Raw genomic sequence first — 14701 nt, forward strand, 5'->3', positions numbered from 1 at the left:
AATATAAAAATATATATTTTATCGGATCCTTACAAAATACAAGGATAATAATTAGCGTAATTCTTTAGGGGGAATGGTTTTCTCCTTTTATATAGTTAATACTAATTCAATACGAGGCCTAATTAGCTCTAGTAAAGTCTCTGGGTTTTACAGCTTAATTTCCATAATCCATCAAGCGCTTGTCCTCGGTTTTTATGGAATTATTTTATTGCGTGGTAAATTGAGCATACCTATGACATTCAGAATAGAGGCTGTGGTATGGGTTCTTGCCCAACGATGATCGACTCTACATCGATATTCGCCACCGTCCCCGGCTTGAACGGGATCTATCCTCAAGACTGCCGGTCGACTAGTCACGTTGAAAAAGCCTCTTTCTCCCAATATCTCGGTGGGGAAATGCGGGAAGCAATTGGGATTGGAGCCTTCTTTTTCGTAAGGGCGGCAGTCGACGCTGTAAATCGGCGCTCCTCCGTCCCCGCGGTACCATAAGATCAGGGACGTTGAATCGTGTTCGAGCGGCGACGTGAGGTTGCACGGTAGATCCACTTTTTGACCGACCACCGCGTCGTATCTAGGGAACTCTAGAAAAAGAGAGGAGAAATGCGTCGAGAAGGGCTAAAGTAAGATCCATATTAGATTCCCCTTTGACTTGGACTAAAACCTCAAGGAGATATACCATGTTTCTTAGTCAACTTTTACAATTGTACCTTTTTGCACAAAAAAACCATTAGCTGTACCATATTAATGAAATTTCACACATATTGGAGTCGTTTCGCGGTTAGGTATAAAGATCCAGACTGTTAAAATTCCGCGATTTGTTAACCCGAAGAGCTTCCACACTTCTCCTATCTCCTTAGAGTTAACTGCTCCAATCTGCAAGGTATATACATCCACCTCGGTAAAGAGGTAGGTGGTCGTTGATCGGGAGGGAAGGTTTCATAGCTTATCGTTATAGGGCGCGTTATTTTCCTAGCTGTTACGATGAGAGAATTGAAATGAGCTTCTTTACAAGGACCTTGGGTGATGAGAGAAAAGTGCAAAACGTATAGGAAAGTCGAACCACGCGAACGGAATAGAGTTGGAAAAGTGGTAAGGAATTTCTCGGATCTAGCGTCCAATTCCTAATGAGCTGCTAGGGACTTAAGGAAAAAAGAAGATAGTGCTACGAAAGAGAATCCCGGGGCGGATTTTTTTGTAAACTAATCCGACTTTATGGGATACGGAAGGATTTTTAAAATTAGATTTTTCCTCTCCCCGCAGCTAATTGGTTTTCGTTTCCACTCGTTTTAAAAGGTGTTTTTCTTTCCATCACTTTCTCTCGTTCAACTTCCTCTGCTCAGTTTTTTCTCTCTCTCTTTCCTCTACCCTTGAGCTACTTCTTCCTTTTTCTCGAAGACGCTAATGAGATTTCAGATCCGCGAAAATCAGTACCGGTATTATTTTATACAAGGAATATTTTTAATTTCGCGATGGCAATTATCGTGTCTCCTTAAGAATATTTAAGCAATTAATATGATTTTTAATTGATGTACTTACCGGTCGTTTCGTCGTGGTATCCTCCCGTTTTTAATTTGACACTCGTAACACCTGGAATTTGATAATATTTTACAATTAGTACCTAGTTTCTGTAATTAACAAATCCAATTAAAACAGATGCTATGTAGCGATCATTAAATGATTGCTCACTTCCTAGTACGCATATAACCATCCATTTCGAGAGGGAAAACTAAAATTGGTCTAGTCTAGTCGAAAACTTTGATATCATCAGACTGTTTTTTCACAAGGTGACCCTACCCATGGATTTAAACTGATCTAGAAATTTCTATGAATTTTTTTCGACTTGAAATTCGATAAAATGTCATGATCCATACGTTACAGAGAAGATTTCTCATCGGATATATCTCTCCTTAGTTCCGAGTAAAAAAAAATATGGTGGGATGAAGGAATACGCGTTTCCATCATCCAAAATCTAGCCCCGTCGAGACCACAATCGCGGTATAACAAGGTTGAATCTTCCCGCGCAATATTTTCCCGTCAACTCGCCGTAAAATTTCCTTACGATCAAGCTTACGAGGTATGCATTAATGTATTCAATCATGCGAAAAATTTGCAGTCAGAGGCGCTCAGGGTGGGACAGGGAGGATCCGTGACATCTGCACCGGACTTTTCCCCCCTATATTCTACCAAAGCAATTCTTCGTTTTGCATTTTAAATTATTTCTGAACTTGGTCGTATAGGGAAGACCTTTTTTTATACCGCGTCTATCTCATCCATATACAGCGTGGCTCGGATTAAGAAACTCAATAGTTTCTATAGAGAAAGAGATAGAGAAATATTGCACGTGTGATAAAACGAACGACAATTTTGCTTAGACCTTCGTATGTTTTGATCTTTGCCACGCTGTAGGTACCAAAATCCATCCCGAAACGCACTACATGTTGTCCTGTTTCCTTTCTACCGCTGCTTTTTTCGTGTTATTCCTAGATTTTTCTCCGACATTTTTTTTTTGTAAGAAGAGAAAAAAATTGGAGAAATGAGGGGGTGTGGGAAAAATAGAAAATAAAAGAAAAAGATGCGAAGAAGAAGACTGTTGGAAAAATAAAAATAGACTCGGGACATTCTTGTCACGTAGAGAACGCTGAAACACACACACAACACTACACACAAACACAAACTACACAAACGAGAAAAGTATACGAAGAACCATAAAATATCGAAAGCATAATAGTTTCGTGTTTCGTCATTGTCTTCCTGAGAAGGAGATTTTTTCAAGGTATTTTATAGCTTTGAGTTAATAAACTTCTTATACCGAAAACGCACGACTGCCTTTAGTTTCCCGGCCGCGAATCATGGAAGATACTACAGTAGAATGCAGCCTTTAAAGGAGTTGAATTTAAAGCCGGTTATCTACGGGAAATTCAACCCTTTTAGGGATGCATTTCACTATAGAGATGAAAAAATAATAGAGCACCATCCATACTTCCAAATGTTTTTTGAATCGTTTCTATTTTTTTTTCATACTCGTGTCGGATCTTATGTACTGTTTTTTTATCTGGGAGCTCTTTTTTCTTTTTAATGAAGCTAAAGTTTGGTTCTTTTGGCGTTCCAAACACGCTTTTTTTATTTTCGTTAACTCTATATCCACGCTTAGCTATTTTCATTTCGACTTCTTTGAATTGTTGCTGAAGTATTTCTCTATAAAGTACTTTCGGATTGAGCGTTGACTCCGCCCACTTTTTTTTTCTTCTAGTTCCTTAGAACTTTTACTGTAAGAAGTATCTCGATTTTCCTAGGAATGGAATTTCTTCAACGTATATAACACAAATTCCTCAACGTACAACTACTAACGTTTTCGCATTATCTTTTTTTTTAAAGTATACACGCTCATTTTTGAGAACGAATCCGTGAATATTCTATACGATATTACGGTCTGTGGGAAGTTAGTTTGAATTGAACGCGTTATACAATGATCTAATAGATTAATTCTCCTGAATTCTCACTCGAGATAACCCATAAAATAAAAGCTTCACATCCCATTCTACGAAATACTACATACTCCTTGTTGAAACTATGAATTTAAGAAATATATTCAGATAAATATTACTTTGGGAAATGAATTTATTACTTTGGCTATATACGCCATATACGAGTAATAACGTAATTTCAAATGCTTTCGTATTACGTATTCTTCTCATGAGTTTTCGTCTTTTAAAAACAAAATATATATTTTAAAGGAAAATCTATTTGTTACATATATACTCTTTAAAAAAAGTGTTATCTTACAAAGAAAAAGAATTAAGACGCAGTAAAGTTTTATTATAAGGATGTATGTATAGTGTACAATAATATGGCGCAAGGAGACTAACGTATCTTTCTTATTCATCCATAAATATGAAGCGCTAGACCTTCCCTGACTGAAAAAAATTCCAATTGAGAAAAGAAAAATTCATTTCGAGGAAGATAATGTTTTGAACATTTCTTCCATCTTTTTTTTTACATGGAGGATGAAGAGGAAAATATCTTTTGTTCAAAGTCTATCCATTTTTATATTATTTTTAGTATAGTTTTTCTTTTAGGAGGGCGGGATAGGGTCATAATAGGGAGGGGAGTAACGAAAATATTCCGTGTTTTCTTTCATCTTATCGTATAAATTCGTCGCCCGGGAATATTGGTTACTTCGCGTAATAAGTTTCACGAAGATCAACTTTTCCATCCCCCCTTTATCCATCCCCATCTTCATCTTATATATTTTGTTAGTTTTTTTTTCTTCTTTTCCGGAGGATGCCGAGAGTTTTTCATCTCTACAATGTAATTTTCTTTTATTCTCCTAGCGGGCTTTATAGCTTCTAACATAAGACTATTAGGCTATGTGGCGAGAAGTGCGAAACTACCAACAACACTCGAGGAGCGTGTCTATGAATTCCTTAGTCTCAAGAGCAAACCGTCGAGTGCAATTGAGCGATGTTTACTATTTGGTGTATAAGTCAAAATTTCCTTGCCAAAGCTACTAATTTCCCTGGAAAATTAAGAGGAAGTCAATTGTTTTCATTTCTGTTGCTCACGAGAAAAGGTATATATGTTTTGCTAGGTTTTGAATCCCGGATACAAGGGCTTTAATGATTACCGAATGTAACTTAGACAATGGACTTATGTCTCTACAAGTATTGGCGCGTCGGTATCGCTATATCGTATTTCTGTCTCGTCATCCTTTGCTCGATTCGCTTGATTCTCCATACCCTATTACCCGTTGAGAGAGCAGAGAGAAGAGACGCTCGTACATTTACCAAAGTGGCTCTGCTCTCTCTCCTACTATCCTATATGTCGATAGTCGCCAGAAAGCTCTAGCTCCTGGATCCGGATAGTTTCCCAAAATCCATCTTTGGCTTCTCTCCTCTCCATACTCTCCGCGCGTACCATCTTCCTAACTTTTAGTTCCAGTCGACCACTATTGAAGATCACTGGCTCGAAGATAGCTTTCTCTCTTTCGCTCACTCAATTTTTCCCTCCGTGGACGATGAACTTCTTAAAATCTCTCTGGAATATTTTGCAATTGACCGAGGAGTTCTGGCCTTCTTAGCAATTTTTTTGTTGTTGCATCTTTTGTTAATACTAGTCAACAACAACTCCCTAAAATTTTCATATACTGAAAGTTGAACGGTCATTGCATGCAATCGTTTCATAATGTGATCGTGCAAAGTGTTTCACATTATTGCGTGTATTTATCAAGTTCATGGTTGGGTCTTCACGCACTCCATACATTCTTTATCGTCCCCTCTTTCGGCTTTAGCGATTGGTCTTTTGTTTTTAGCCATACGCATTAGCCGACAAACATGCTTTAGTTGGATATACTTCTACTTCTTTGTCGCATTGGCTTTATTGTATTATTGGAAATGCCATTGATGAATAGGCCTTGCTTTTCGACAAGAAAGATTTGTGTGCGGAACGTGTACTCAAGTAGGCCTAACTATGATAGTTTACACTCTTCTTAAGTGCACGGAATTAATTGTGATACAAATTCCGTAAAAAGTTAAAAACATGGAAAAAGTAACAAAAACAAATTATAGATTACAAGAAAACAGGTATTTTAATATCATTCTCCACGTATCCCAATTACTTGCAAGTCCACCAGTTATGCCAAGTGAAAGAGCTAATTTAATAAGTCTGTTGTTGACCTCATAACCCGAAAGAAATTTTGATGCTTTCAATATGGCTATTTATACAGAAAGTTTGGTTTAGCGAAGGTTCAATTCCCTTGGCGGATGCTTTAGTTTGAACGAAAACTTTCTTAATATATTTTAATATAATATATCATTCCTTCATAGGGCTCGGACTCCGTTATACATTATCTGAAATTATAGATATTGAGATGTATATATTATTTATAAATATAGTGGAACGAATAATGCTGATTAATACGTTATTTAAAAACAATGACATATGTATATAGAAGACCTTAGTGGATATTCAATTGACATTGTTAGTATACAACATTAGCGCTAGTTATTTCTATTCGCGTATAATATTGGCAAATGATAAAGATAACATATTTGTTCATATTGGCTTTTTCCATAAACATTCATACAAGCTTTTTTTCTGAAAGTAGTCTCTCACAGACAATGTATAGCAACGTTACCGTTACTAACGCATATCTATGAGAGGTTTAAATTTAATTACGTGCCTATATAGGATCTGGCTTTGTTTAATATATAAAAATATGCTTCAAGATGATATCAGTCGTTACATCTGTTAGCGACGAAACTCGTGTTTCACTACGAAAGGGTAGTCATTTTACGGCTTTCATTACTCTGGATTCCCTGGTGTTTTAATGATAAATTAAACAAAGACGTTAATGAAATAACTTGTGTGTTTGGTATCAAAAATGATTTGAACGAGATATTCTCTCAATAACATTTTAAAATTTCAGTCTTAGAACTTGATTAGCACAAGAGAGCCAAAGAGTGTCAACGAATGTGTATGCGTAGGACGAACGTTACAAACGCGGTGGGTAAATCTACTTTCAGAAACTGACAAAAATTTGAACACACTTAGGTTTACTTGTAAATATCGGTGCCACAACAATAATAATAAATCTTTAGTTACGTGGATATTCTTACATAAGAGTCCTTTAAGTAAAATTCACTAGCGTTAAGTAATTCCCTGGTCAATTCGGTTAAAATTGTGTAGCATCATGCAGGACGCAATGTACAAGTCAGCTGAGTTTTGTTATTAAAATTTATTCAACTTTTGTTAATATGTTTATAAATAATTTGAAATGTTTTAAATGAGGTTTGACTTATTTATAATCGATCTAGTGAATTCCATAAGCCTACACTAAGTCCTCAGCAATCACCTCAGAAACCTCGTCCTAACGCGGGACAAAAATCCACAACCGCGGCTTTTCAAATAGTTAAGCCGTAATAAAGTAATGATGAGTGAACAATATATCGCGTATGTGATTAGGTTTAGTAACCTTGCTCCAAATATTCTGATGTTGAGAGAGAATCATGTTACCATTATGTACATCTGTTACAATACATGAAGGACCAACCGCAATTTCATTAACGAGGTATTTATTTTCCGGTACAGAACTAAGTATTGACTGAAAACCCGAATAAAAACCTACCTTAAGGTCATTCAAGTTTGGTGCGAGAAAAATGACGCGTGCTTTTCCATTTTCATTTCAAAATTGCTAGTTCAAGTTCTTTGGAACTGTAAACTTATCGAAACTAAAGTGCGAAAACGTTTCCGGGTGCTAAACTAAACGGAGTACATTTGTATCTGACTGTATTCTGAAAAACATGAAACACTTCTCAGTCAAAGCCTCTAAACGAAGTATAGTTTGACAAAGACCCCTACTCACGCTTATATTTGGCTGTATTTTCAACCTAGAAAACATTTCAACCCAAGAAACTAGAGAGCTGCATGGAAACGGTAAATTTCCATTTATCGCGGTAACCATTGAAAACCGTGGGAATGGATGGTTTTTCGGATCGGGAAAGGACGGGAAAAAAAATATGGAATGAATGTGGGTAAATTGATACACATTTTAGTTGGAAATGGTTAATAAATGGATAGAATCTATTTTCTATGGAAGATCCTAAAATTCTAAAATAAATAAAAACGGTTTTGCCACTGAGTAAGGGCAGATATCGGCCTTTGACAGTATTAGACGATATAAGGCAATATAACATAGATGCCACTACTACTCATCTCACTTAGTTTCTTGTAGGCTAATTACTAGCTAGCTAAGCTCACAGTACCGTCTTCTGGCTCATCCTATTACTTTATTACACGAGATTCACTGCTATTATAGCTGCCAATCAGTCCATTGTAAGTTTTCGCGCCAAATTCTCGGAATAGATATTTTGGGAAGTGACTCATGCTACTTGGCGACTGGCGAGAAAGAGTCCCTCAGTCAAGTCAAATTTTTCTACAGTTTTTCAGCCTCCTTATTTTTACTAAAATTCCCGACGAAGAACCCATATTGCGTGGTAATTTTGGGCCAAACCAAGACGCTCAAGGGTTATATTCATTCTAACACTATGCTAGGGAAATGGTTTTCTGCTATTGTTCATTTCGGTAATGGTTAGAACTGTAATAACGTTTCTTAATTGGGAATGGGAATGGTAGGTATTTGGAAACCACGGATGGGGAGGTGGATGAAAAATATGGGTGGAATTGGTAAACAAAATTATGAACAAAATTGGTATGGGAATGGTAACGTTTGATACTGAAATGCAGCTCTCTACAAAAAAACTAAACAAGTAGGCCCGGGCATAGATATCTATTCACACTTGTATTTGATTGAATTCCGGGAAACTTTGAAGCATTTCGACCAAAGCCACTAAACTGAGTACGCTTGGACAGGGACACCTAATCCCACTTGTATTTAATTCAAGTCTATAGCTGTCTCACTTAGTGTAAATGGAATTTGGCCGAGGGGTTGCCCAAGAGACTGAAAAAGAACTAAAAAGTCAATTTTATTACTTTGAATAAAATTAAAGGTTTGGTCGAACTTACGTCGATCAGAAGTAATTCGGTGGAATAATGAAGTGATTTTAACAAACTTAATACTTTAAACCATAAGCGTGACTCAAGGGAAAGTGAAAAGGGGACTATGGGCAAGAGAAACCCAAAAACACTATTGATAAAACTTTTTATTTGAAGGGTTAGTGAGTTATTTTAAAAGGATTAGTATTTCAATATGAAACAAAACATTTCTAATTAACTTTTTGTACAGAGTTATGACACACATTTATAGTTCACAAAACAAAATAGGGTTAATAATCAAAATCAGTTTAGTTATTTAGTAATTTCTTTAGTTAACGTCAAGGTCAACAAAAATCACAAACACTTACTACTCGGAAACTTACTTCGTACAATATTTGCATTTCGCGACACGTTTCATTTTATTACCGACTGTTTCACATAATATATCAAAGTGATGCCAAACATTGATGCGGGTACGAGAAAGCCACGATGCGTTAACCTATACCGGAATCTTCGACATGATGGCAATGGAAAATGAAACGAAAATGGATCGCCACTAAGTTATGAAACCATAAACGAGTAGCCAAAATGTTGGATATAAAAACATGAAGATTTTAAACTGTCAATGAGGTCTGTAGATATTACTTCAGAATATAACGTTTTGTTGATATATAATTTCTGTTATAAGTCTGTCAAACGAAAGAAGAGCCCTGAGAAATTTGTCCAAATTGGTGTCGCCACCATCGACCCCATAGTACTTTATCAACTTGTTTTGTTTTGTCAATAGTCGTCTGTAATATAGTCTGCTATATACAGATACTTTAACTTATGTCATTAAAATATATTGCAATGCTAGTTCAACAAAGATAAAACTGGTGTCTTGTCGCTAATTTTGTTTTATATTCTTTAATACTCGATGATCGTAAAAAACCATGAAACATAAACGTATTAAACATATATTGCAAAATGTATTGGTTCTATTGCGATTAAGCCTATCTGTATATAGCAGACTATATTACAGACGACTATTGACAAAACAAAACAAGTTGATAAAGTACTATGGGGTCAATGGTGGCGACACCAATTTGGACAAATTTCTCATGGCTCTTCTTTCGTTTGACAGACTATAGTTGAAAAAATTCTTATGAGTATTAAAAAGGTGCGTAATAGGTTGCAATGATTTTTATGGATAATAAAGTATATGACGAAATTATTTTCTTTTATCTTTAAAAAACGCTATATACGAATGAACGCTGACATTATTAATTGATACGCCATGTTAATATTTTGTTGGTTGTTATCAAGTCTAAAGTTGCGATAATTAAACTGATAACGTATTTCGATTATCACTGTTTATAACAGTAAATCGAATAAATATATACTTCTTTTTGATGTTTATAGATATTTGTATATAAACAACTTAATCGTCTATTTCAGTTACAATCCATTTATGCATATCGTATTATATATAATGACATGATAGTCATCATTATTCAAATGGCTTATATTATAGAAACTCCGAGCCCTATTCCTTCACCGCAAAGTTTAAATTGACATTATCCGCATAACAAATTCTATTTCATGTATTTTTTAGATACGCTCCGAATTCAGAATTAAAGTGTGGTTAATATTGCTCAGCATAATTCATTATTCAGGTAAGACATCTATTTACTTTATAATATTAATCCGTGGTTATTAATAACCAGGCGAATCGTGTACAATTCGCATTGTTGAGACGTAAATTAATTTAACTTAGATAAGTACTAAGTTACGATTGAAAAAAATCATATATTGCTTTCCATTGAGGACCAAGCCCCTTTGACAATTATAAGGACGTAAACTACTCACGGTCATCGCTTTCTCTATCTGTTGTAAGAGGTCACCGATGCGCGTAAAACTAATGTTTTCGATATGTAACGCTTAAGTGCTCGACAACGTATCAAGGCCTTTAACGATCTCACAATGTTCGCCACTAATTTAATCGCGAATGCGCTGAACTATCGAGGCGAAAACGGGAACATTTTGGATTATCAAATGGAATACAGTCGCGAACAACGTACTCTAAGTCGAAGTAATAACTGAATAATTATAAACATCTTTATTTTTTAATTTTCGAAGATAATAATTAAGGGTAGAATTTAATTAAGATTTAGACATGGTAAGTCCTCGGCATTCCATTGACAAATATGTCAACTAATTGTATTATCTTAAACAAAAATTCAAGAGCGCTGCAATAATCGCTTTAAATACGATTATATATCAATTACCATATCATCTACTCCACTTTTACCTTCCATCGCAAAGCTCCATATAATAGGAAAGGTGTAGAGATTCCATTCCGTCTCGAGGTTCGAGAGTAATTGGTGCGGTGGAAAGAATGAGATTTCTCCCCCCCCCCCGGTAAAGGTCAAAAGTTTGACATTTGTCATTGATACGCTTTGACGGGGCTTTTTCTATACTGCTATTTCCGGGTAAGGTTGAAAAACCAGGAATTCGTCATTGTCGACCTAACTCTTTCATTCGAGAGATCGGAAAGAGTCCACGAACCCTCTAGAATAGAAAACCGCCATCCTATCCTATCATGGAATCCCAAATTCGTGTTCGGGGTTGGGGTTCCTGTATAAATTATTCAAAGAGAATGGCGAGCGGTGTCCCTCAGCAATTCTCTCGCTTTGCTCGAAGGGTCATTTTCTCTTTTCCGACTCTTTGTTCTCGTTGAATTAAGGGCGTAGGGTGGGAGATAGTTTGTGTCGAAGTTAATCTATGGAACACGAAACGTCCGATCTTGTTGAGATTCACGCGAGGGTTTATTGAATTGCGAATCCCCGGTGTAACTCTTTTTAACTTCAATTAACTATAAAACAATCGGGTGATTCTCCGGGGCACTAAGTGTCGGATTTAATTTTCCTCGCAGCTACCATTGTTTACGAAATTAATGAAGTGAAAGTTTCTGTATAACCCTATTAACTTAATCATTACATTATGAGATATTTTAAGCAATGACGTAGTAAACACGTCATGGGGCTATTTACTCGTTTCCCTGAATCGGTTCGGTATACCCCAAGAGGGAAACGGAAAATTTAACACCTCAATCTCTCGGGTGAATAAACGGTTGCTTACCGGCAGTCTGCACCAGTCCGTACTGCGCTAGCGAGGTCAAGAGGCCTAAGACGGTAGCCACCACCGCGTTCGATCTCCCTTTTTTCTTGGGCTTCATCTTGACATCTTGCTGGACCGAGTTGCTCCGCGACGATGTCTCGAGATTCGGATCAATTCCAACTCTCGCGTCTTTGCCTAAAATGAAAATATATACATACATTGAAAAGAGTTAGCTGCAATGTTAAATAAATATTGCCTTGCCAATTTACAAGATATTTAAACTTTTATGGCACCCTGTAGAATAGCTCAAACCCTTTTCCTTGGGGCTGAAATAAAATAACGGTATACATATAAAAATATCATATTTATTCAAAGGCTTTCGCGATAGATCGGACCCCAAAGAGACTCTTCTCTCTCGACCATTTCCGTTTATTTTATTGCCGGGTTATGATAATTTTTCGGTTTTACGTTGGCTCTTTCCAGCCAGGAACGATGGGTTGGTTATTTTTTTTCTCTTTCAACATCTCCAAGCCTTTTTCCTTTCTCTTACCGTAAAATTAAATCCTGAATAATGCAAGAATCTGGATGACGTAAAACGTAAACCGCTTCGTATAAATATTAACCCTTGAGAGTAAATGACTTCATTTTTAATGAGTACTTTTAAAACAGGACTTCTTTCGACTGACTTCCGCCCTACGAAACTACTTGTATAAAATCCCCCGAAGTTATTAAAAAATGTGACTGAAAAAATCGTCACTTTAATACCTTCATTATATTTTTTTTTTAAAGGAATGGTTCACCCATAAACTTTTTTTGCTGTAATCCCTTTAATTACACCCAAAACCAAGATTTCGAGAGCTGAAAAAATTTTACATTAAGTATATTTTAAATTAAATCAGAAAAACTAATTGCATTGAGGATCCTATAGCGCCTGTATGGTGCTTTTCCGCAAAGCCAGAGAGAGTACGATACGTCACTCTCATATATTAATTCAGTCCTTCATCTTATAGAGTAATATTTGCTGAGGGGGGTGAGACGTCATTGGTTTTTCAGCCAATGAAATTAACAAATCAACAGATGGCGTCACCTTCTGGTGGCTATAGAGCTCATGTTAAATTCTGCCGCCAAAATGGCGAATGGGCGGAGTTTAATGTCACCCTCCCCGTAACCGATATTACTCTATTGGCCGAGGTATCTATAGGACAAGCTTCTACTAAAAAGTAAACTCGACTATTACGCGGTTGAGCGCTAGACCGGCGACAAGGTACGTTGGCAGCGCCCGTAGAGAGAGCCGTAGTCAAGCCCGTAGCAAAGGCCTAGCTAGTACACTAGGGAATCTGGCATATCGTAACCATTTTAATGCACTATAAGGGTACTTACAGTGATCGGGAACAGTATAAAAACTAACCGCACACCTAGAGTTAACACTGACAGTCTTTTATAATACAACTTGGCATTTTGGCAATTAATTTTGATTCAAATTGATCAACGAAACGACTAACGACGAGAGCTAAACATACTTGAAGACGAAATTGTCAGAGTCAGACTCAAAAAAAACCCGACCTAAATTCTTCTGCTTAGAGTGCTAAAATCTCATTGGCTAAACGCTATTTAAACCAGCCAGTCATCTGGCAGGTCTGGAAAAGCACGACAGTGAAGTTTATAGATAGGGGTTAAGGGTTTTGTCCATATAAAATTTTATTTTAATTATAAAATGAAAACTATCGCTAATAATTTAATTTCAGTAGTACCACTATCTTTATAAAAGTACTATTGACGCTAAGAGACAAAAAAGGTTTATGGGTGAACCATTCCTTTAAAAAATACCACGATCCCTAAAATTATTTCGCATGTCGGAGAGCTTCGAGTTAAAATATTTCTAGTGCGTTTATAAACAGCTTCCAGAATATAGAGATCTTCCATTATTGAGTTTCCCTTCTCACCCAAGCGCGCACGACAAAATATGGAAAGTTAAGGCGGATTCATACACAATATTAAACCACGTACGAAATAAAGTAGTGCGTTTGAACAGTTGTTTGTATACAGTCCAAGAGAACGCCGCCTAGCCCACCCTAACTAGTATTATGTTTGCCAAAAAGTCTTTGAGATTTAACAAAGCTATAAATTTTAGAGCGTTTTCTCGCGCTCGGTAAGTTTCTCCACCGTTCTAGAGTGGGATAGGTTCATTCGACTCCGTAGATTACTGGCATAATCTCCGCATCACCGGTCCTGGTGATTAGCGTAAGATGGGAGAGTCCTGGAGAAATGGAGAAGAGAAAGAGAGAGGAAGCGCGTAGACGGTGATTTACAATGATGAATGGTAAAGATGAAATTGCGTTACGTACAGTGCGCTTTCTCAGACACTGCACGCTTGAGACAACTACACCATACCATCCATAGGTGAAAACGTTTTCAATAAGTTTATAAGACATTGTCTCAGCTGCGTCATGCTCGTTAGGTAAAAGATGTATACAATTCTTAGCGCCAAAGCTAACATCCGCCCTACAGAAAAGCGCCCGAAAAAATGATCAGCGTTTGTTTACTGATGCAACTAAAACACCCGCCTTTTTTGAACGGAAGCGTTCCAATTTTGATTTACTCTGAAGAATTAAGTCTAAGCACGAATATCGCCCACAATAACACCCTAAAGTTAAATGAGAATTAATTTACTTATGATAGAATCGTCGACTCCATCTTTCCTCTCAGGAACACAGCGGGTTCCATTTCCTCCGCGTTGCTCTCCATCCTCTCACTGTCTTCCATCCATTCCTCTTGCTCTAGAACGGAAGATGGAGAGGAGGAGTGGAGAACGTAAAGAGGATCCAGGAGAAACTCGGAAACATCCCGCTCGTGGAGCTCGTAGGAAAAGGTATCTATTCCGAAACAACACCCAAGCATGCATTGTTACTAGCATCCTATCTTCCTCCTCTCAGCCACGCACGCTATCCAACTAGTTTCCATTAAATATTTAGGGTTTATCCAGACCCAAATGTACTGTACTAACACGGTTGCAATTCACTAGTAAAAGAGAAAGAGATGGTACGCGAAAAAAATATATACAATGTCTCACTGATGCCGTGAAGGAATTTCTTTCTTTTAATTCGGCTTGACC

At 36.9% G+C, this 14701-nt stretch overlaps 1 protein-coding gene across 2 annotated transcripts in view; it reads right to left on the bottom strand.

Annotated features, from left to right (window-relative positions):
* LOC149661406 (neural cell adhesion molecule 1-like) overlaps nt 1–14701 on the bottom strand; it is a 46881-nt gene that overhangs the window by 18104 nt on the left and 14076 nt on the right. For both annotated transcript variants that reach the window (XM_089842917.1, XM_089842916.1), the window contains exons 2-4: nt 11611–11784; nt 1537–1587; nt 231–581 (exon numbers count right to left, since the gene is read on the bottom strand). In XM_089842917.1, the coding sequence (XP_089699043.1) occupies nt 231–581; nt 1537–1587; nt 11611–11707 (499 nt within the window). In that variant the 5' untranslated portion in view covers nt 11708–11784. The remainder of the gene's footprint in view (nt 1–230; nt 582–1536; nt 1588–11610; nt 11785–14701) is intronic.

The sequence above is a fragment of the Phalangium opilio genome, unplaced genomic scaffold (assembly GCF_054372755.1).
Source record: "Phalangium opilio isolate 3A_F unplaced genomic scaffold, DU_Popi_V2 ptg000070l_1, whole genome shotgun sequence".
NCBI lineage: Eukaryota > Metazoa > Arthropoda > Arachnida > Opiliones > Phalangiidae > Phalangium > Phalangium opilio.